The following is a 23287-nucleotide window of genomic DNA, read 5'->3' as shown; positions in this document are numbered from 1 at the left end:
TTGAACTTGAGAATGTCCACGAGGTGTAGGGACCAAGGGCATTTATAGCAGAGCCTTACATACAGTACATACCTCCTCCTCCAAGAAGAGCAACATCAGCCGCACCCGCACCCGCACCCGCACCTGCACCCCGTTGCTCATCCATGAACGCAAGCCACAGTCTCGCAAGGACACGTCTGACGCACAAACGCATAACTGAGTTGAGTTGGCCATTTGGACGAGTCTCGACCTCGCACCGACACCATCCCTGTAAGAGTTTGCCGACAATCATGAATCTTGCAGCACCAAAGGTGTGTTACACGGGACTTGTGGACAGTGTTAGTTGGTGGCTGCCTGGGCTGGGCGGGACCTACCTCTCCCTGCAGCATATTCTACCAGACACTGGACACCAGAAACTGGACGCAAGATATCGCTGGTCCAGGTGTCACTGTCTCCAATGCAGAGCTGAAAATCAGCCATCCCCGTGAGCCAATCAATCGCCCAAAGGTTTTCGCGGTCGGGTGCGACACAACACCCGGGAAATCCTGTCAGCTGAATGGCGGCGGCTGCTGCTGCTGCTGCTGCTGCTGCTGAGTGCGTTGACGGGAAGAAGAAGAACCAAACAATAACAGTAACGACGACAATAACAGACGGGTGCTCCGTTACAATGGTGCAAGTGGAGGAGCGGGGACAGAGAGTCTGAGATCTTAGAAGTAGAGAAGGAGATAGATTGAATTGTCATGAAATGGCGCAAAGAGCTGCTCGTATGTATATCATGTCCAAATCAGAGGCTTATAGGGTAGGTAGATGGAACAGATACTTGTGCTTGAAACCATCCATCGCTCGTATATTCTTCACCGCCAACAAAAATACCCAGATTCCCCCAACATACTCTTGAATAGCCAATACCCCGTCATACCGATCGTGAAAACATTCGCGACAAGCTCAACTCAAAACCCACCCATTCCTCGTACCCGTTGAACAGCACCAACAACCCCCTTGGCCCACGCAAACTTGCCTGGGTCGACACCAATGGCACCCTCGGCCTGCTGGCCAGTTCTCGGATCCTTCCAACATCCAGCATCAGGTCCTTCGTTCTCGACTTTGCCGTAGATGTGCGTGTTTTGATTCTGTCGGATTCCTTCCATCCACTTGCCCACGACCAGTGGGCTGTCGATCATGACGTTGACTTCCTGGCTGTGATACCAACTCTGCGTGTCCTGGTTACCGTTACCCTGAATTCCAATGTGGCCGTCCACGATCATCAGCTTGATGTGACATGACCGCTGCTTGAATTTGTTGTGGATGGGGTGGATTTGGTCTTTGGCGACGTAGGCGTAGATGTCCAGGTTATCGCGATGTTCGGGTCCCACGTCGCGATACAGTCCGTTTGCGATCATTTCGTTGTGTCCGCCCTGCATAGGCAGCAGTTCTCCCGCATCGTTATATCCCAGACAATAGTAGGAGGTGACCTTGACCCCTCGTCGGCAAGCTGCAACAATCTCGGGTAGGAGGGCTTCGGCATTCAAGTCTGGGGTCTGGATAAAAACCGACTTTGCCGCATGACGGAGGGCAGACATGAAGGCTGCATTTTGGGGGGTGTACAAGCAGTGCTTGGTGGGCGCTCCCCAGGCTGTCGGCAGACCATGGCCATCGGGAAAGGATCATGTCGTGGAATCGGAATGAGTGGCGTCATGGTGTCAGCTGGTTCAATATCCGCTGCGCTCCCTTTCGTGTCAGGTTGAATCGTCGTGTTCAGCAGGCGGGTGATCGCGTTTATCCGTGTCTCGCCCTCCCGTGGATTCAAACATGCTACAGCGCGTAGCACCTCGGACTTGATGTCAGGGTCGTAGTGGGGTTCGTGTGATGTGTGCTGGGGCAAATCCATCTGCGATCCATGCTCGGCAATCTCTCGAAGGCTCTCGTGGCCGTCAGGGATTGGCGTGGGTCTGTGTCAAGGTCAGCGCTACGCAGGCACATCTCTCAGTGCGTCCAACTTACGCTTGATACACGGGAACCAACTTTCCGCTTTCGTCGAACATGGTCGCATAACTGTCGCTCGTGAAAGTGGGAATCGAACAATCCGCAGCAGGCCGGCTCAACAGCGGTAGCGGTGGCTTGAGAGCATTGTGCCATGAGATGAGCGCAACATCATAGAATGAATCAACAATTGGTCCTTCGAGTTGCGTCATCATCTCCAGGTTGTCGATATCTTGGATGTTGTTGCTCTGCAATATCGCAATTCGCCGATCCACAACCATGTATTTGGCATGGAATGTCCCAAACATTGGTCGATGAAAATTCATGACTTCGATATCTATGTTTGGCAGCTCATCAGGATGGGGTATTCGGATTTTGCCATTGGGATCTGCAAATTCGCTGGGTGGCACGATGAGGTGGTTTTTTACAAGCTCGTGCTGTCAATGAATGTGTGCCAGCGGGCAGGACGTCAACTCACCTGTTTCGCACTTCCCCGATCGTAGATGATCTTGACGACGACCCGGCGATTGGTCAGGACGGCCTTTCTCGAAAGCTCTCTCAGCGCGTTGGTGATCAGCCGGGTAGGTTCTGAATACATCCAAAAGTTGGTCGCCAGGAAGACCTCTTGCTCTGCCCTCGCGATCACGTTGGACATGTGTCGGCAGATATCGGGAACCGTCGCCATGATTGTGAGCGGGCACACTCCATTGCTTCCGAGGAGCGATGGCGAGCACACGCCCACCAAAGGATTCTTTTCCAGTGTGCACAGGACATCATGATAGATCTAGCAACAGAGTCAGGGTCGGGCTTTGCGGCATCGTTGCAGTCAAGAGGTCGTCTCACCCTCAGAAACAAATCGCTGGGATTGGATGTACCCCATTGGCCACACTTTCGGGCTTCTTCCAGATCACTTGGTTCTTCCTTTCCCAGGTCCAATTTTCTGGTAACCACCTCGTCGTCGATATCGACACCAAACAGCCTTTTGGCAGCCGCATGAGGGGAAATGGACGGATCCTGGGCCAATTGCGAAGTAATCGACTCGCGGTTCTGGCAGAGGTCGTAGATCCCCTTGGGTATCATCGCGACAGCAAGCTGTGGCGTCACTCGAGGGAGAATGGTTGAAGCGCCCCAGAGATCCAAGGCGCTGAGACTGCCTTTTTAGTTCTGTATGTCGTGGCGCAATCTGAACAGAGTCGCAACCGAGGGATGTGATGGATTCCTTGTTACAGGTGGCCCTCGAGGGCAGCTCTCGGTGGGTTCGCGGGAAGAGAGAAGGATCAGGGCCAGATCACTGAGGGCCACGCAAGCCAACCCTGAATCCTGAAAGGTACAACCAAGCGTCCCGGCCATTGGCCTGTAAGTTTGGACTCGATCCTTTGTCGTGTGAGCGATGCCCAGCAGTCTTGGTCATTCTGGGCCTTGATTGGGGCGTCATTGACACCATGGGGGCTGAAGGGGGGCACTTGGGGGTTATTTCATGATGACGGCATCCTGCCAAAGCGGGGATTCTAGGGGCCGTTAGGGGCTTTGGGCCAGCCTAAGCCCTTTGGAGCCGCCTGAAGCCGGACTTGAACTCGTAAGGCCTCCCTCTCTAAAAGCTTCAACGAAAAGCTTGGTGAGCTTGTTCAGCTCCTCTATTGCATTAAGCGAGCAACCACCATTCTTCAGCCCCGCTGATCAACCCTCCCTCTTCACTCTGGCCTACTTGATGCGATTCTCGACTGATGTACAAGGTACACGATTGGACACGATTGGGCGTCCGTACTAGGTATTACTGCTCCAGACTAGTCCCGAAATTCGTAGAAGGCTAACACCCTAAGGCATAAAATGTTGGTATACATGGCAGATTCCTGGAAATCAACCTCCATCTACGCTGTTTTGATGCCCTTCTGTCCCCCTATCGATTACAAATGCTGCAATTCATTCGCTCCCTCAGTGATTATACCTAGCCATGGAGTCCTTTCTCCTCCAACCAAATGTCTACCGATACCACCCATTTTAGTTTACTCATCCTAAACTCCTGCAATCTGCCATTGAAACATGTCGCTAGAGCAGGACAGACGCTAGATTGTGCGGATAAATCACAGTTGACCCGAGAGAATGGCTTCCGTTGCTGCGCCAGATGTTAGCTTTCCTTCCCAAGGTTCGAGCAAGGAGCACGACTTACCACTTCCAATATACGCTCGCTTAATGTCCAAATTCACATTAAATCTCCGCTCCAATTCTTGCTTGATACCCTTCTTCGTCACGGTCATGAGGTCAGCCGTCTTGAGTATATCCCTGATTTCATTCAGAATCATGTCATCAGTGGGCAATCCGGTCAAGTCGGCCATATCCATGTCGGCCACAGATTGACCACCTGCCATCATGCCGCCGCCCATCATGTCCGAAGGCGCGAGAGACATCCTGGAATGGCTGTATCCTCTTTCATATGTTGGTGGGTGGATGTCGAGCTGTGAGACAGACCTAGAGGGAGCCATGAGATGTGCGCTGCTTTCATACAAGCCAGGACCACCGCCATAGACGGATGCGGCAGGATGGTACGACTTGGTGCCATAGCTGTAGCCCGAGATCTCGGATCTTTCGTCGTCCCGTTGGGTTTGCGCATCCCAGAGTTCTGCCTGGTACTCTTCCCATTTCTTCTTTGGGATCGAGTCGGGGTCAAACTTGCCCTCGTCAGAGATCAAGATCTGTTTACCTTTTTCACCATTCACAAGACGCGTGTTACCCCAACTGAAGTCGTCCATGTGCCAGAACGAGTACAGAGGCAGACCCAGAGAGAAGACGGGCATGGCCAGAATGTACACAATCATCCACCCGATCATTTCCCATTTGCGGCGAAGGATGAAGATGATGGCTTGCAAACCATAGATTGCGCCCAATAAGATGAAGGCTGTCAAGGGAATAACGTCGGATGAAGTAGAGAGTAGCACAATGAGGTAGACAATATAAGCCACCGTCACAGGGGCGATGACTGTCGATAACAGATCCAGGAACACCACAAACCGCATGCTGAAACAACAGAAACCGCACAACTGCTGCAGTGGCAGCAGTTCGACGAGGTTGTGGACAGTACTGTTGATCCATCGGCGTCGCTGAGACATGAACACTTTCCAACTGTCGGGTGCGATGGTCCAGGCGTGGGCGTGGAAGATGTACTTGGTCTTGTATTTGGAGTGATGCTTCAAGAGGAGAGTGGTCAAGTATCGATCCTCACCAAGATGTAACAGGTTTTTCATGTGGAGGGTGTCGACTCGGATTTCAGAATAGTCCTGGATGATTTCCTTGCTCACAAAAAGTGGCTTTCCCGTCTCTGCAGCTCGGATTCGATACATGGTGAAACAACCCGGTAGACATGTGACGGAACCAAACAACGACTCGAATGCCTTGGTGAGATTGTGCGAAATGTAGTACTCGTACACCTGCATCATCGTGATGAAAGATGCTTTGGCGTTAGAGAGTGAGGTCTCTCCGCAAACAGCGATCAGCCTTGTGTCGCGCAGGAATGCCGAAACCATGCGAGTAGCCGAGTCGGGAGCCACAACCGTGTCAGCATCAATCTGGAGCATAAATTCGTAGAACGTTGGGTTGACCCCGATGATGTTCCTGATCTGATGATGCATCTCCAGTTCTAGCGGGCTCATGGGCATGTTGTAATGAACGCGGTTCAGGAAACGCATGATAACCATCTGGGAGTCACGTTTCCCTCTATTTCCAGGTTTGGAGACTTCCGAGGGTTTGCCGACCTTGACAACAACTAAGAAGGGAACAATGTGTCCTTGCACTTCGTACAGACCAGAGTATACCTTGCCCATGTTGTGTTGCTTCATACCTTCACCTAGAGATTCGAAGCTCAGTGGTTCCGGATCGACTGTTTCTGACACACCCAGAATATCAAGCACAATACGAGGTGTTGGTCGATCGTTTCCTTGACCGATAATCATTCCGTCGCAGACCACGATGAGGAGTTTGCGTTTGTCATCGTATCGCATCCGCGCTGCTGAGTCGATAGCTCGACGAAGAGACTCTTCGTCTTCCGTATACGCAGGAACCTGGCAGATGACAAACTTGTCGAGGTTTTCGGGTATGTTCTTGCCTCCAAACTGGAGTGCAGCCAAAAATTTGAATCCAATCACAGTACAAAGCAGGATGGAAATAGCTAGGAGGATATACCGGGCGAAGAGACATTGCGCCGAGTTTCTGGTATCCGTGACGCCGACAAAGAACAAATTGTCAAGACAGAGCTGCATCCGACTTCTCAGCGCAGAGTCCATGGAAAGAGCGTTCCAGTATTTCGTGACGTCGTGTCCCGCCCGTTGTGTAAACAGCTCAACTACAAGGTCATCCATAAAGTTGGTATCAACTCCGGCCGGAACTGTTTGACCCGCAGGAGCCCTAGTGCTGCGCCCACCTTGGTTGTAGGTGGTGAAGTCGTAGACCCTGTCGTTTAATATCGCAATAGAACGTGACTTTTTGGCAAGGGTGCGCACATATTGTGGAGTATATCCAATACTTCCCTTCTTGTAGTTGGCTTTCAACATGATCATCTGCTCGAAAAACCAGTCTGGGCGTGAGTCATTGGTGAAAGAGCGGAAGTCATGGTACCGGCGATTGGGGTCAGTGGTGCTGATGACCGTGGCAGAACCAGAGATGTTTGTTGTCGTATAATCCAACTGAACGGCGGGATCAATTCGGCCGTCTTTTCCTTGGCAAAGAGCCGAGACCTGAACTGGGAACAGTCCCGTTGCGTCCAAACCAGCATACTTCTCAAGCGACGTTTGTGGGATGATATTCGGGTAGTGAGAAGGTGCGAAGGCACCTAGATCGAGGACTACGCCTCGAATAGCCGTATAGGCGCTGTGACCGTTCTTACCATCGTGTGACGACAGCTCCGCTGCTGAATACACATCTTGCTTTGGACAGATGAGCTGGGGAAAGACGACAATGAAAAAGGCCACAAAGAGACAGCTGAGCCAGATGAGGATGTTGATGGCGAACTTCTCCCTCCAAGCGATTCTCACATCCCTCCGTTTCATGCCTCCACCCCACTTGATCGCAAAATCTGGGAGGTACCAGGTAAGGAAGTAGACCACCGCCAGCCACCTTTTACGTGACGACGAAACGGGTACAACATCGACTTCTTCCATCTTCTTTCTGTTGCCTTTTTCGGCTAGTTCTTCTTTTGTCTCGAGATTGCGGAACATATCTCCAGAGTTGAAAGCAGAGGCGCCGGCATCAGATTTGGCGTCAAGTTCTCGACTGCCGAAGTAACCCCCTCCTTTCGTTTCGTCACCATAGAAGGAGCCGGGGGTTCCTTCGTGTGAGGCAACTAATCGAGCTTTGGAATCGTTGAAAGGGTTGGCACTTGGCGTATCAGGCCTGGAAATGGCGGGAACCTCGCCGCCAAAGTAGGCGGTGCTTTGTGACCCTGTGAGGGCAATACTTGCCCAGCAGCGTTCGCTGAGAAACACACCGGTATTGCCGATTCTTGCCTCGTTCCCGGGCCACTGTTTGTTGTCCAGAACAAGCTGCGCCTTCTCGCGATCACTTCCGACGACGCCAGTATCAGCGTCAGTCAGACCCAGAAATTCACCGAAAGGGAGGAACACACTGAAATCAGCAGTCCGAAGACGTTGGCTGATTTCGGGTATCCCAAACATCTGAACCTGTTGACGAACACATTTGCTGTCGAATTGATTGGCGATCCGCCTATCATTTGGTTTCAAGCAAAACACGAAATAGTTGTTGACGTTGGGTGCGGTTAGCGATTTGGTAATATTATCCAAAGATGAGAGGAACTGTGCTGCTGCGCCTTGGGTCAATCCTGTCGCAGAAGCCTTTGTTTTTCTGGTCCTGGCCTCTTCCGGAGTATGTGTGGAGTCAGCGTCTTCCTGTAGAGCAGGCGAGCGATCTGCTCTGCGACTGCCCATCCGGCGCAGCTGGTCATGCTTCTTCCGGGAGAGACTGGGCATGCGCAACGGCTTTGAGCTGACTTGGGCTTGCACGATAGCCGTCTTCTCTGACGGGTGGCTGACAGTGTTCAAGGCTTCTTGACCGAACAAGCTAGCCACAAAATCACTTTTAGTAGCTCTGACCATGTTCATCAGGTCACCCGACACCACGTCACCGTTTTCTTCGACCAAGCGATTGACTGGATAATCAACCTCACCAGCATAGTGACGGACCGTGAAAGATGCCGAAAGATTCGTCGTGGCGAAGTTGCTACCAGGTAAGGTTGTAGTGGCGCGGCTGACCGTGATCGCTTTATTCTTGTTCTCAAATCGCTTTCGGATACTATCCAGAAACTGTGTGTCCGTTCGACCACGACGTGTCTGATCATCGAGGATGGCAAGTAGACCGTTGCCATGCTTGAGCAGACCTCGGACAGCGTCAGAGTTATCGAAATAGCTGGTTGCAGGCACGCTGACTTCTTCGCTTTCCAGCATCTCGGCCGTCTTTTCGAAGAAACCGTGAAGACACGTGTTGTAGAGTGACTCATTGGCAGCATTATTCAACAACTGGTCTAGAACAGAACCAGTAGAGGAATGGTCCGCAAAACCTGGGAAGTCAACAATGGAAACAGTGTTGGCAACAGAGTCTTCTGCGGCACAGATCCTTTGGTTGATGCTTTCGATGATGTATGCAACCAGAAGCGAGTATAATGTCGTTGCGAGTTCGTCAGCGTTCTCGCGAGCGCCCTTTGGATCCAACATCACAGTGACACGCTCTCGGTGGAGTGTCTTTGTCTTGTGCCTCATGCTTTCTTCCAGATCCTGGACACTCAGTCCCAGAAAGGCCGCGACGAGAGCCAAAGTGTCAGTATTCTTGACCACCGTGACTGTCTCGCCACCTTCATGAGAGTATCCACCACTTTCTTCAGCCGCGGTCAATGTCGCCTGGCCGGTGCCAAATTCGAGTTGGCCAATGTGCAGAATGGCAGCAAGGACTTGACAGATTTCGGCGATTTCGGCTCTAGGGAATTCCAGCTTTCGCAAAGCCGTTTTGAAATGTTGGAAACCTTCCGCGTCATTTATGCCCACCTTCATTTGCGTTGGGTGGCCCAGATATCTCCATCGTTTCTGTGCCACGGAGGCAGACCTTGTCAGGCCTGTGCCTGACGTGGTGATATTTGTGTGACCATTGAGGCCGAGATGAGACTTTTCTGCCGCACTTGTTCCAGCCAAAAGATAGTAGAGCACATGAAAGCTTCTTTCGCCAGTCGGTACATGTGAGATTCGACTCCTTTCCAAGCGATGGTCTAACAACTTGCCCCCAATGAGAGTGGGAATCGATGACGATGCGTCATATTGGAGTTCGTAATACAACCCAGCCTTTGATGCTGTTTGGGTAGTGGTAGTTTTGGTTGTAGTCAAGGTGTCGAAGACGAAGGCGGCGAGGGACAACCTGGAGGATAGTGGCGTGGACGAGAAAGAAAGGAAGGAGGAAAGTAGGTGTGACCTGACTGTCGTTTTGCCCGACCCTGATTCTCCGCTGTCGCACAATTAGCAGGATAGCAAAACCATGTTGATATTCAGCAGACATACAAGAACACAATAGCCTGATCTTCTGCTCTATTTCCCAGTCTTGCCCATGCCCTACGGGCGAGATCCTCAGCCTCGCCCATGGCACTTCCTTCCTTTTCACCATTTGGTCCCCTAGTTGATGAGGTATATGTATTGAGGCATATCAACGCTTGCGAGGATAATTTCGCCGTTGGGAGAGAGACATGGAATCGGCTTGCCAGGTGGGCCGTCAGATGGGTATCTGATTGTAAATGAGGAGGGAGTGCAGGCAATGAAGCCTGCAAGTGGGCAGGAACATTGCCACGAGCAGCCATTCTGATTGAGATGTATTGAACGCGTCACAATATGTCAACAGACGAGCCACGAGTCGGCTCACCGCCGTACTGATCACTGAAGCTCTCAATTCATCGAACGAAGTTTGCGTCTTCGGGCAGTTGTTGAGTTGGAAGAGAGAGGGTTTGCGAGTTCGCAACTGTGATCGTAAGGGGGCAACGAGCGTCAATATGTGCCGGTGTAATCAATATGCAGAGCGAGAGAATAATAGCGAGAGTTCGTCAAGTCGTATCAAAGATTGTGAGTGAAAGAACCAACATACATGAAATCAATGTGAAGTATGTTGAGATGATCGAACAGCAAAAGCAACAGAATTGGCTTCGCGCAAGGGGGGGTTTGAGACCAGGACTGTGGTTTCTGGTGGATAAAGAAGATGGGCGGAGTTTGTAATCGTCATTACAAACAAAACACTCAACAGGTCATTTTCACACCCCGGCATGGTAGCGGTTTAGGCTTTTTCAGTGTCTGAGATCTCACCAACCCGGCAGTGAAGCGTACACTGCGCCGCACACGTTTCCCTCTCCAGCAGTGGGTGTTGACTCAGGCTGTACTGTCCAATGATGCTGACAGGTGAGAGTTTCTACTATAAAACTCCGCGCCCCAAGTATAGGGTAGTGATGACGGTCTTGTGAGTTGTTCACCTCGCCTGAAATCTGACCTTATTGTCATGCACACCCTATCTAGCCTTCTAGTTACCTCCAAGGCCACCTTCGAGCTTTCCTCTACGGAGTCTTTCGAGGCCGGGACGGGTCACAGCCATCAGTCGGAGTTGCTGCGCGGCGAGCGAAAAGAGTATTGGAGTCTAGCAGTCATACGGGGAGGAGGTTGGGGGATTGTCCTTTACGAAGCAAATACATCCCTCGCTATCCAATAATAACAGAGCTGGAATGCATCGTCCGTACCAGGTACATGCGCCCAGTATGCGGCCAGCAGAACAGGCACCGCATGCATGCTATTTGGGATCGGCACTGGGTGCTTGGATCTCCGACGTAACGCAACATACGAGGAACGCACTTGATGTTCTTTACTCGTACGTATGTACCTGGATAGTCGTCTACAGACACCCCAATTCGAGGCCAGAAGCACCAGGACAAGAAAAGGGGTTACCATTACTTATATTTCAAAATTTTTTAAAGTGGTTCTTTTGCTGTGGGCAGCGCACTCCTTTTTTCCTCCTTCCTCTCCACACAAATTTACCCATCCTGAGGCAACACCAGAAGCAAACAGGATTATCCGAAAGCTCATCCTTTGCCGCTATTGATAAGCGCACGACCCCATCTTCGGAATCGTAATGGTTTGGAGGCTGACCACGGACACACACACACATGCAGCCCGGTCGCCGGTAAGACCAACTGAGACAAATGCGAGTGGACATGCAGCATGCATTCTGCAGGTGGGCGAGACGGTGCAGAAGCGTGCCACATGCTGACCGAATCTCCATCACGTGACCGCGCCGTCGCTTGGGCCCTGCGCTGGTTTGAGGCAAAATAATTCCGTGTGCAACCCGACCACCAAACATTGGGCAACGAGTGGGAACAAACTGAAACTAGGACAAGCGAAATGGATTTTTTCTGCTCTTTCATTGAAACATTTCACTTGGTACGAGTATTCGTACGAGTCCTAAATCCATGACCGTGTCTCATCACTAAATTTGACATGGGACACCGTCATCAACACCTTGCTGGGAGACTCATTATTGCGTCGTACGTAAAGTGGTTTTCATTCTTGACGCGGGCTTGACAGGTGGCTTTGTTGACTTTTCCGCGTCCGTTGCCATGGAGCACATTGACCGTTGGTGTGATTGGCCTGGACAAGATTGACAGGCTGTTTAACCTCCCGGGCTCCCCTGCAGCGACCCGAGTGGCTTAGGCCTAGAGCAGTATAACGCCCAGCAAATGTCCGGGGCTCAAGTACGCAAAAATGGGTGCCCAGACCCAGGTGGCGCCACAGATTGGCTGCTATTCTTGACCCGGCGTGACCGTGGCTGCGGATCGAGGAGGAGCTGGGCATGGGTCAATATTCTGTCGTCAGGCTGTGGTATGGGTAACGATCAATACACAGTCCCTTAACCTGGAAAAACAACGTTTGGATGCACTCCGCCGTGTTCGGGGCCCATGTTGGCCTTGTCGACAACCTCCTGCTCCCGCTCCCCTTCGCTCATCCTCTGCACCTTCGTTAACGACTTACAAACATTACTCTCGTTTTACATTGTACAATCTATTTGCAGCAGATCTAGCCATCATTTGCCAGTCCATCGCTTTGGGATCTTTTTACCCTCCCCTTTTTACGTTCTGAAATGCTGCATTGACGATTTGACACGACTCGCTCCTATTCCATCCCTTCCCTGAACCGCCCACGATCTCAGCCTGGTTCAACCGCCTTGATTGACGCTACAAATTTGCAAGAGGAGGCCTTGAACATAATTGCAGTGTCATTCTGTATCTTAATCAATACTGCGAGTGGTTGACAGAGCGCCGGTCGACCCCTTTGCTCGACAGGGGCCCAATTTCGCCTCAACATGGCGAACCGGTACTCGACGTACTCGAACAACTCTTCGCAGGTTGGTGCTGCCCGAACAGCGGCTCAACAGCCTACCCAAGTCTCGACTACTACTCTTCTCAACTCCCTACACACGATCTATGCCTCCGGCCAAACTTACCAACTCGACTCGAGCACGAGCATTTCGGTCAACACATGGCTCAGTGCGATCAATCCTGATGCCCAAGGACGGGTAGGTGGTACTGTCGATGCAGATATTGCTTTAAGAGCTTGGGAACATGCCAGACGAAGAGCCGAAGATGGATGTATCATTCTGGGATCCCTGCATCCCTCGACACCCTCGCTCTTGCAAGCATTTCTGCAGGTCATTCCTCTACCCACTCCAGAGATTGCATACACTGCTCTCTCGGCCTTGCGTCCATTCCTCTCTTGTGTCACGCCTCTCAACCCGACCACGTACAGACATTCCTCTCTTGCTGCCAAATATACCGTCACTCTTGGCGGAACGGTGACTGGCTTCACGCTCGCATTGTCTGGCTCGGGTATTGATGTGGAAAGGGGGCTGCTGAAGATCCCATCCGAGCCCGGTCATCGTGCTTTTGACGTCTTCTACTACCTTCTGACGTCGGCATCTACTCCAGCTGAGCGGGAGTTCCTAGGATTGCAACATCCATCCAAATACACCCTGTTAAACAGATCTGGTTACTACGATCCGCCTAAATACCTTCCAACAGCCGATGACGCCGCTGCCGCTGAAGACTTCCGTTCAGCTTTGAAATCGATTGGTATTAAAGGCTCGTCCTTCCGAGGACTGTTGTCATGTCTTGCTGGGTTGCTGAAACTGGGCCAAACAACCGGATTCCTGGTTGATGCCGACGTCCTCGAAGATATATGCGAGGATGTTGGCGGTTTGATTGGACTGGAGCCCGAAGTGCTTGTTAAGAAATGCTCCACGGATGATCGTGAAGTATTGATTGCGGGCATGTACGAGGCTCTGGTGGACTGGGTGCTTGGCAAGGCCAACGATGCCATCGCTGCCGAATTACGCTCCGGTGCCCTGACACCTGATTCGAGTACCCAAGCAGGTGATGAAGTCAGCCTCACAGTTATCGAAATCCCTGGCGAGCCACTCGGAAAGGCTGTGGCTCTACGAAATGTCTTTGATGACACCCAAGGTATAAACGCCGAAATGAAGGACGATGGGGTTGAGGTTGTTTCTGCTGGCCACTCTGTTCTCAAGGAAATGAACTCTGCAATTGCGGAGGTCGAAGCTGACCTGGGTATCAAAGGAGGACCGCTTAGTCGGGAGAGAGAGCACGACCGGGATCGACGAGAAGGCATCCTCGAGAAAATCGGTGCTGAGGCGGAGGCTGGAGGATTTCTTCGCACGTTGCTCTACCCAGTCGATGGTGAAGGTCTGAATTTTGGCCGGAAAGGCCGCTTTGATCTGGGAGCTACTCTCGCTAGCAGTCGAGCATGGTATCAGCTCTCTATCCACCCTACTGATGATATGCCAAGTGCTTTGGCTGCTCTGACCTCGACCACTTCCGCGTGGTCTGCAGGAGCGGTATCAAGACAATTACGAGCATGGAGACTTCCGGAATGGGCAAATCACCGCAATCGGCGGCTCGACTTTACCGCTGATTTCGATGTTGAAGAGTTCGTGACAAGGTACTCCCGACTCGGCTGCAAAGACGGCAAAGATGGGGTAGAAAGCTTCTTGCTAGAAAGAGGCTGGACAAATGGAGAAGTCATCATCGGGCGCGAACGGATCTGGATGCGTGAAAGTGCCTGGTGGGAGGCTGAGTCAATGCTCGACATGAAACCTATCGAAGGTGGCTTCTCTGATGACCCTACCTTCGGCCAGCCGCTCAACCCCTTTGCAACAAATTACTCGGCCAATACTCCTCACAACGGCAGTGGCTTCTTCCCGCCGATGGGCGATAATATGAGCATTCAAGATAGTCGGGAGAATTTGCTTGCCCAAGCCGCAACAGAGCGAGCCAAATCAGTTGCGCCGACAATGGCACGCACAATGCACACAGTTGGCGGCGACTACGGCCTTGGACCAAAAGGCGACGATCACAAGGACGCAGTCTATGATCCAGACCTCGGGCAATATGTCGGTGGCATGGATCCAGAGCTCGCTGATCCTCGGAACGTGGAGTCTAAAAAGACGTCTGCTGGAAGACAGGCTTGGGTATCTCTCGTCTGGGCGCTAACTTGGTGGATACCCTCCATCGCCTTGCGATATATCGGTCGCATGAAACGTCCTGATGTGCGCATGGCCTGGCGAGAGAAAGTGGTGTTGGTGTTCCTTATTTTCCTGCTGAACGGCCTCATCGTTTTCTACATTATCGAGTTTGGAAGGCTTCTCTGCCCCAACTTTGACAAGGCCTGGAATGCAAAAGAGGTCGGTTTCCATACAGGTACGAATGACTTTTATGTCAGCATTCGGGGCAAAGTTTACGATATCACGAAGTTCTATCCAATCCAACACAGCGACACCGCTATCAAAACCAACGCGCAGAATATGCTTCCATTGGCGGGCATGAACCTGGATGCATATTTCCCACCACCACTGAGTCGAGCTTGTCCGGGTTTGAATGTCGACGAGAGTGTCCAACTGCAACACAATGACACCAACGCCGTTCTGTACCCGAATGCTGTCCACACCTCCGGTCATCGTTATCAGCCAGATCAACAATCAGCATTGTATAGCTGGGATTGGTACAGTGACACCTTCCTTCCCAAAATCAAGGACTATTTCAAAGGAGACCTGGTCGTTACAAAGGGCAGTATCAAGAAACAAGCTGAGACCGACCAGAGGCAGTGGGTAGTCATCCACCAGAACATATACGATCTCACCGACTATTTCTACACCTTGAATGTCATGAACGACTTTGTCACATACAAGTTTTTCCCGGAGGAGGTGACAGACCTGATCAGCGGCAACCCGGGCGAGGATATTACGAGCCAATGGGGAACGGATGCTGCCTTCGCAAACAGTCTGAATTGTATGAACAATGCGTTCTATGTTGGCAAGGTTGACTTCCGCGATACTCCAAAGTGCCAAGTCAACAACTACCTGCTTCTGGCTTTTACCCTGATCTTGTGTGCTGTCATTTTGATCAAATTTTTGGCGGCGCTCCAACTTGGGTCGAAGCGCCGACCAGCTGCGCAGGATAAATTTGTCATATGTCAAGTCCCTGCCTATACTGAGGGTGAAGATCACCTGAGAAAATCCCTTGATTCTCTTACTGCCCTTCAGTATGACAATAAGAGAAAGCTAATCTGTGTCATTTGCGATGGGATGATCGTGGGCGGTGGCAACGACAGGCCTACACCCAAGATTGTGCTGGATGTTCTTGGAGTTGATCCGAAGATCGATCCACCTGCTTTACCCTTCCGCTCTGTCGGCAATGGCAATGAGCAACTCAACTACGGCAAAGTGTACTCGGGGCTTTACGAATATGAGGGCAACGTTGTTCCATATATCGTCATCGTCAAGGTCGGCAAGGAATCGGAGCAAACAAAGTCCAAGCCTGGAAACCGTGGAAAACGAGACTCACAAATCTTATTGATGCAATTCCTGAACCGTGTCCACCACAGGTCACCCATGTCTCCTCTGGAATTGGAGATTTTCCATCAGATCAACAACGTCATCGGTGTCGACCCTGAGCTGTACGAGTATCTTCTCATGGTTGATGCAGATACTATGGTCAAGGAAGATTCACTTAATCGCCTGGTTGCCGCATGTGCCAACGATGCTAAAATTGCAGGCATCTGTGGTGAGACAAGCCTGGAGAACGAAGAAAGGAGCTTGTGGACTATGATCCAAGTCTACGAATACTATATCTCACATCATCTTGCCAAAGCTTTCGAGTCTTTGTTCGGCAGCGTCACTTGTTTACCTGGATGGTATGTTGTTCTGCCTTTTTCACCTTCGCTCGCCATCGCTAACCTCTGTTTACCAGTTTCTGCATGTATCGCCTTAGAACCGCTGACAAGGGACGGCCTCTCATCATCTCGGACAAAGTCATCCAGGAGTATGCAGACTGCGATGTTGATACTCTCCACAAAAAGAACCTGTTGTCCTTGGGCGAGGATCGATATCTCACGACGTTGATGACCAAGCATTTCCCGTCCATGTCCTACAAGTTTGTCCCGGACGCTTACGCCCTCACTGCCGCACCAGAATCTTGGTCCGTCTTATTGTCGCAGAGAAGACGGTGGATCAACTCGACCATTCACAACCTTGCCGAACTCGTCTTCTTGAAAGATCTTTGTGGTTTCTGCTGCTTCTCGATGAGATTTGTCGTCTTCATTGATTTGTTCGGCACATTGATCCTTCCTGCAACCTGCACGTATCTCGGATACTTGATTTATCGAGTCGCATCGCATACCGGCCAATTTCCCCTGATCTCAATTGTGATCATTGCTGCTGTGTACGGTTTACAAGCAATCATCTTCATCATCAAACGACAATGGCAACACGTGGGATGGATGCTCATCTACATATGCGCTTATCCTATTTACAGCTTCGTCCTACCAATCTACTCGTTCTGGAATCAAGACAACTTTTCATGGGGTAACACGAGAATCGTGATTGGAGAGAAGGGTGACAAGAAGGTCGTTGCTATTCAGGATGAAGGCTTCGATCCCCGGTCGATTCCTCTTCAAAGGTGGGACGACTATGCCGCTGCCAACAACCTGCCAGGTCGTCGTGGAAACTCTGGCACTTACCCGGAGAAGGGTTTTGAGTATGGCTACCACGATGACGCCGCAATGATGGAGATGGACGACATGCAGTCAAGCTACTCGTCTGTCAAACCAGCTAGCACGATCCTGGCAGGCTTCCCCCAGCAATCAGGGCCATATATGGCACCGCCTCGATCGTCGACACCGTTCACGGCAATGCACAATAACCGCACCAGCACCATGACTGGCCTTACACAGTTCAAGGACCAACCCCTCAGCCTGCATGGACGGAACATGAGCATGATGAGTTTGGGCAGCCAGATGCGGTTGAAGTCTCCTTCCCCTGTGCCATACCAGGATAACCCGCGGAGCCGCAGCCCGTACCTCCAGGGTGGCATGCAACACTCGGTCAGCAGACCCAGTCTGTTGGGCGTGGGTATGACAGGCAGCCGACCAGCATCAACGGTGATGGACTTCCGCACCGTTCCTTCGGCGGGACCCAGTGACCATGACATTGTCGAGGCGATTCGCGCGGTGCTGGCTGAGGTAGATCTCGACAAAGTCACCAAGAAGCAAGTCAGGGCGCTGGTGGAGCAGAGGCTGCAGTGCGAGGTACCCGCCGGAGAGAGGCGCACCTTCCTTGACAAAGCGATTGATGGAGAATTGGCCAACATGTAATTTGAGCGGATACCTATCAACACACGGATTGAGTCCATTGGGTCATTGGCGTCTATCAATTTTGGTGAAGCGAGGATTTCATAGAAGAATTTGGCCATCAACGACACTGCCCTAGATCGAAGCTAGGGCAAGGAACAAACAATTGGATACAACGGGTCTTTTGTGCTATGTGCATTTGTTGTATCTTGGGATGAGATGATGACGATACTGGCAAAACTTTCCTGGGGTAAAAAAAATGGCATGGGGTGGGTGCTATTGGCGTCGCGCGGCAATGGGCGTGTGGCACACCAATATGGGAGGTATGGAGGAACTATAGGTAGATGTGTGTGAGAGGGAGGACAGAGGAGACTCGGGCGACTTTTTATCATACTACAAGGACGCCAGTCCGTTAATGCTATATACCATACACCTCTATGCGATGTATATATAGGTGCCTGGAACTGTGCTTTATTCCTTAGCGTTTCAATCAGGAAAGGGGACAAGGCTGCTTTAATCGGCCACGTGACAAAACATCGACTAGCCCAGGCATTCCTGTGGCACGTGATCCCGAGCCGCTTTTGCTTGACTGCCAATCGCCTTTTTGTTCATCTCAATTATTTAGAGGTGATTATTGTCATTCTTTATTTATGCCACGAGCAAAAAGGCCATCCATCCTTTGATGTTCATGCATATTGAGACTTGCAATGATGGATACCTCGTGTACTCGGTACATTGGGGAAAGAGCTGGCGGCACTTTGCGAATCCAGTCAGGCCCCTGGCAACCTGATTCTTCCACCTTCATTCATTCGCGAAGGACCTACCACTTCGTGTTGCCTTGCGCCCCAACGTGGCCGCGGCTGATTGGCAAAGCAAGCGCCGACTTGAGCCGCCCGTTGTCGCAAAAAGAGGTTTGGATGGTTTTCAGCTCTCTTCTTTTGTTCTTCGCTGGCCTCACTTTCCAGATAACCAAAATTTGAGTCCTGTGCACTTGAAGCGCTTCCAGTAATGTCCAGGTTTCTTCCTCATCTGCGAATTGAATGAGACCATGGACCCGCTAAGTTTAACAGCCAGCGTTGCAGGTCTGCTCAGCCTTACCATCGACGTCACCGAGATCCTCTCCAAGTACATAAGATCGGTCAAGAAGGCTGAGCCAGAATCACTCGAGCTCAGACAAGAGCTTTGTTCACTCTGTGAAGTACTGAAGCAGCTTGACCAATTCCTCGATGGTGAGAACGGACCACCCCCACGGTTCAAAGACACTTCAGCCTTGTTTACTTCGATCCAAACCTGCCACGCAACACTCAATTCGCTTTCAACAATTGTACAGAAGCTCCCGAAAGAAAGCTCGGAGAAGAAATGGTACCGAAAGTTAATCTGGTGTCTCCAACGTGATGGGAAGATGGATACTATCGCCACAATCCGGCGCTGCATCCAGATATTCCAATTCTCGTTGACAATAGAAGGATGGTAAGTCTTCATCTCGAACCCATGATGGAACTGTAGTGGGCTAATGCAAAGGGCCATCGTTGCCTTAGTGATGTCCTCTCTAAAACCCTGGATGAGGTTCTGGTAAATCGTGAAACGCAGCTAAACACTTCGAAAAACGTCACGGAAATCGTGGAGCTTGTCAAGAAGATTCAGACCGATCTTGACAAAAAAGGGAGTTTGCACGACAGTCAGATGAGCCAACTTCATCAGCGTCACATGGGTATACATTCCTTCTTCGTTTCAATATGATCTTGGGAGAAGCTAATGTTCTTAGCCGATGAACGACAGAAATTGCTGGAATGGATCGGCGGCTCAACTAATCCATCATCTAATCATAACCGGGCTATGGCTCAGAGAGAGCCAGAGACTGGTCTCTGGTTTCTGGAGTCAGACGATTTTAGCGGCTGGATCAAATCGCCGGGCTTGCTATGGCTGCACGGAATTCGTAAGCATCTAGCCCAATACCCTCCGGGTGCCTCCTTCTTTGACTGGACTGCAGCGCTTATTTTTGGGGTCATCTAGCTGGTTGTGGCAAAACAGTTCTCTGGTACACACGCCTTGTCGAAGACTTTATGGGATTTTACATCCTCTGCTAACTTGAATCAACAGCTCAACGATCATCGAGGCTGTTAAAGAATTGTGTTCTGACGGCACAGCTGGAAAGTTAGCCTATTTTTACTTCAACTTTCAGGATTTCCAAAATGATTCTCACAAGGAGGATCTGTCCATGTCCGCTCTACTCCGGTCGCTGCTCAGACAACTCTGTGCCAACGAGCCCACACTGCCGGATCCAGTCCAAGCAATATGCACTCGGCACCGCGGGACCGGATCAAACCCTACCCATGAGGAGCTAACGTCTGCCTTGGACGCTGTTATTTATCACCTGGCCACAGATGTTTATATCATACTGGATGCGCTCGACGAATTTCCAGAGAATACAAACAACGCACAAAGGAAAAAATTGCTCAAATGGATCACCTTAATGGTCGATGGTCGTTTCCAGAACCTCCACATCCTGACAACAAGCCGAAAAGAGTGGGATATCGATGCGGCTCTAGGAAATCTGGCAAATGGGGGTCTCTCCATCCAGGGCTCTGCGGTCGACGGTGACATCCAAAGGTACATACAATCCTCTCTGGAGGAAGGTCCACTTAGCAGATGGCGGGACAAGATCGATATCAGAGCTAGCATAGAGACGAGGCTCACAGAGGGGGCTAAGGGAATGTTCGTTCGAGTTCCATGATTTCCGCATCCGGAAAATGCTTCGACTAATTATCAACAGGTTTCGTTGGGTTGTCTGCCAGCTTGACATGCTGGGGGAATGCACAAACGTCAGCTCCATTAGACAAGCACTGACCGAGTTACCGGAGACTCTCGACGAGACATATGAGCGGATACTGAACGCAATTCCAAGAACAAACAAGGTCGATGCTCGATCCATTCTTCAGTGGCTTGTATACTCGAAACGCCCTTTGACACTGGAGGAGGTCGCAGACGCTGCGGTTCTGAGACCTGGAGATGACCCGAGTGACCCGGATGAATTATGCAACCTCTCAGAAGTTTTGCGCATTTGTCGCAGTCTCGTTACACTGTCGACGGAGAAACAAACGGAGAAACACTTTACCCGGAGGGGTTATTTGGAGGTTGAAGTGGTCAGGTTCGCCCATTTCTCCGTCCTTGAATACTTGACATCTGGACGATCGGCCTACTTCTCTGTTTCTGCCACCGAGGCTCACAACTATATTGGCGAATGCTCCATTTCGGTTCTCCTTCAGTTGGACCAGCCTTCACAATCAAATAAGGATGCCGACGCAAGGCCAGTGACCGAATACGCAGCGCAGTACTGGCACAAACATGTCTGCGAGGTTGAAAAGGTAACCGGCGGACTTTCGAAAATTTCGGACAGTGCATACCGGTTCCTCGGCGAAACTTCTCCTCGTTGCTTTTTGAGATGGCTCCAGATTTTTGATCCTCGAGATTCTATAAAGGAAGACATTTTCAGATTTTTCGCACCCCCCCGGCCGACAGCGTACTTCCCGCTGTTCTACTCGTCGCTGCTAGGCTTAAAGCACGCCACCCGCCGCCTGATCAAGAGCGGAGCTGACGTCAACCAGCAAATTCCAGGGTATGTTAGTGCACTTCATATTGCTGCGGAGAAGGGTCACTATGAGATTGCTCAGATTCTGCTTAAATCCGGAGCAGATGTCAACCAGCAAACTCCAGGATATGGTAGTGCACTTCATGCTGCTGCGAAGAGGGGTCACTATGAGATTGCTCAGATTCTGCTTGAATCCGGAGCAGATGCCAATCGATGGGCTAAAGATTATGGCACGCCATTGGAATGTGGCGTAGCTAACCAACATCTGAGTATCTGCCAGCTGCTTATCGATCACGGGGCCGATGTGAATGCTGCCACCACACATGGCAATGGTAGTGTCCTGCTGGCGGCCTTGGAGCGACTAGGCCCGTCCACATTACATAGTGTCGAAATCGTGCAGCTGCTGCTTACCCACGGTGCTAACGTCAGTGCTCGGACGGCTAGAGGCTGGGGAGGAGAGCGCACAGCTCTAGATTTAGCCTCAGCAAAGGGTTTTCTCGGAATTGTCCAATTACTCCTTGATAAAGGGGCCGATATTAATGCTCCGGGTAGATATCAGGTCGGTACTGCTCTACAGGCAGCCTCGGCATATGGACACCTTGAAGTTGTTCGACTACTCCTTGATAAAGGGGCCGATATTAACGCTCCGGGTGGAATTAACGTCGGTACTGCTCTACAGGCAGCCTCGGCATGTGGGAATCTTAAAATTGTTCGACTACTCCTTGATAAAGGGGCCGATATTAATGCTCCGGGTGGAATTAACGTCGGTACTGCTCTACAGGCAGCCTCGGCATATGGACTTCTTGAAGTTATTCGACTACTCCTTGATAAAGGGGCCGATATTAATGCGCCGGGTAGATATCAGGTCGGTACTGCTCTACAGGAAGCCTCGGCACGAGATCAGGTTGAGACTGTGCAGCTATTGCTCGAACAGGGGGCAGATGTCAACGCTCCGGCTGGAAGAAAGGGCACTGCTCTGCAGACGGCCTGCGCGAGAGGAGCTGTCCAAATGGTTCAGTTGTTGCTCAAACACGGTGCGGATGTCAACGCGTGGACGGATTATTTGTGGCCTCCCGGTCATCACGGAAGAGAAGAGCCCAGCACCGCACTGCAGTGTGCGTTGGTGGATGACCGTGCGGATATCGTGGAGCTGTTGATTGAATATGGCGCAGACATGAATGCGACAAATGAAAATGACCGCACAGCGCTGGATTTGGCGAAGGAGTGGGGAAAGGAAGAATCAATCAAGGTATTGGTCGAGCGCGGAGCGACAGAGAGAGACGCAGTGTCAGACTGAGAGTCAGAGTTGGCGTCGCCGTTTTGGAGTAAAGGGGTAGGTAGGGCATATCACTACGAGTCGAGCGGACGGATATGGAGGATGGTTGGTTAGTTAATTTGAATTATGACCAACAAGAAGAGGAAGATCAAATTAAGCATTGAGCATTGAGCATTGAGCATTGAGCATTGAGCATTGAGCATCAAGCATCAAGCATAACTATTCCTCTTCCCTCTTCCCTCTTTCCTTAATATTTCCATTGATTTCCTATTTGGGAAATATCCCCCCAAGACCCGCTGATCTTGATTGGCTGAAACACGTGAAGCCAGCGCATATGATTGGCTACTTACATACTTGATTGCTACAAGTTCAGGCCTGCGACGAGTACGAGTACGGGTTCGAATACGGGTACGAGTACATGTGTGGGTAGGTGGGTACATAGGTAGGTACACAGTAGTGGTATTTGTACCTCCTCGTACCTCGTATTTTCTCGCACCTCACTCAAAACAGGTCGTGCGTCTTGCTTGGTGTATGACGACACTCGAGACGCAAGAGCTGCGCAGGCACGAGGCGCTCAAAACAGGCACACTCGAGGGGGGCAAAAGCACCCAGAGAGAGAGAGAGAGAGAGAGAGAGAGAGAGAGAGAGAGAGAGAGAGAGAGGAGAGGAGGTGCTCTTCTACCCATCCATCCATCCATCTACCTAATCCAACTCCCACTCCCACTCTACCGGCTACCCCGTCCAGAAATATAT

The 23287-nt window shown here is 51.1% G+C and overlaps 3 protein-coding genes across 3 annotated transcripts; 2 read left to right on the top strand and 1 right to left on the bottom strand.

Annotated features, from left to right (window-relative positions):
• Positions 1-929: 929 nt before the first annotated feature.
• AYO21_07580 (hypothetical protein) lies at positions 930-9583 on the bottom strand (the record flags this gene model as incomplete). Its single annotated transcript, XM_022657534.1, has 7 exons — positions 930-1517; positions 1625-1928; positions 1981-2396; positions 2438-2743; positions 2803-3113; positions 4127-9450; positions 9504-9583. 7 exons carry the CDS (start codon positions 9581-9583, stop codon positions 930-932), a joined length of 7329 nt encoding a protein of 2442 aa, XP_022510199.1.
• Positions 9584-12333: 2750 nt separating this feature from the next.
• AYO21_07579 (hypothetical protein) lies at positions 12334-17693 on the top strand (the record flags this gene model as incomplete). Its single annotated transcript, XM_022657533.1, has 2 exons — positions 12334-16235; positions 16292-17693. The coding sequence occupies 2 exons, from the start codon at positions 12334-12336 to the stop codon at positions 17691-17693; spliced, it is 5304 nt and encodes a 1767-aa protein (XP_022510198.1).
• A 1024-nt stretch (positions 17694-18717) lies between these two features.
• On the top strand, positions 18718-22555 carry AYO21_07578 (hypothetical protein; the record flags this gene model as incomplete). Its single annotated transcript, XM_022657532.1, has 6 exons — positions 18718-19139; positions 19208-19380; positions 19435-19605; positions 19701-19707; positions 19770-20384; positions 20443-22555. The coding sequence occupies 6 exons, from the start codon at positions 18718-18720 to the stop codon at positions 22553-22555; spliced, it is 3501 nt and encodes a 1166-aa protein (XP_022510197.1).
• Positions 22556-23287: the final 732 nt, after the last annotated feature.

The sequence above is a fragment of the Fonsecaea monophora genome (genome assembly GCF_001642475.1).
Source record: "Fonsecaea monophora strain CBS 269.37 chromosome Unknown Scaff59, whole genome shotgun sequence".
NCBI lineage: Eukaryota > Fungi > Ascomycota > Eurotiomycetes > Chaetothyriales > Herpotrichiellaceae > Fonsecaea > Fonsecaea monophora.
The sequence above is the reverse complement of the archived record's forward strand: the minus strand, read 5'-3'. Positions and strand labels throughout refer to the sequence as shown.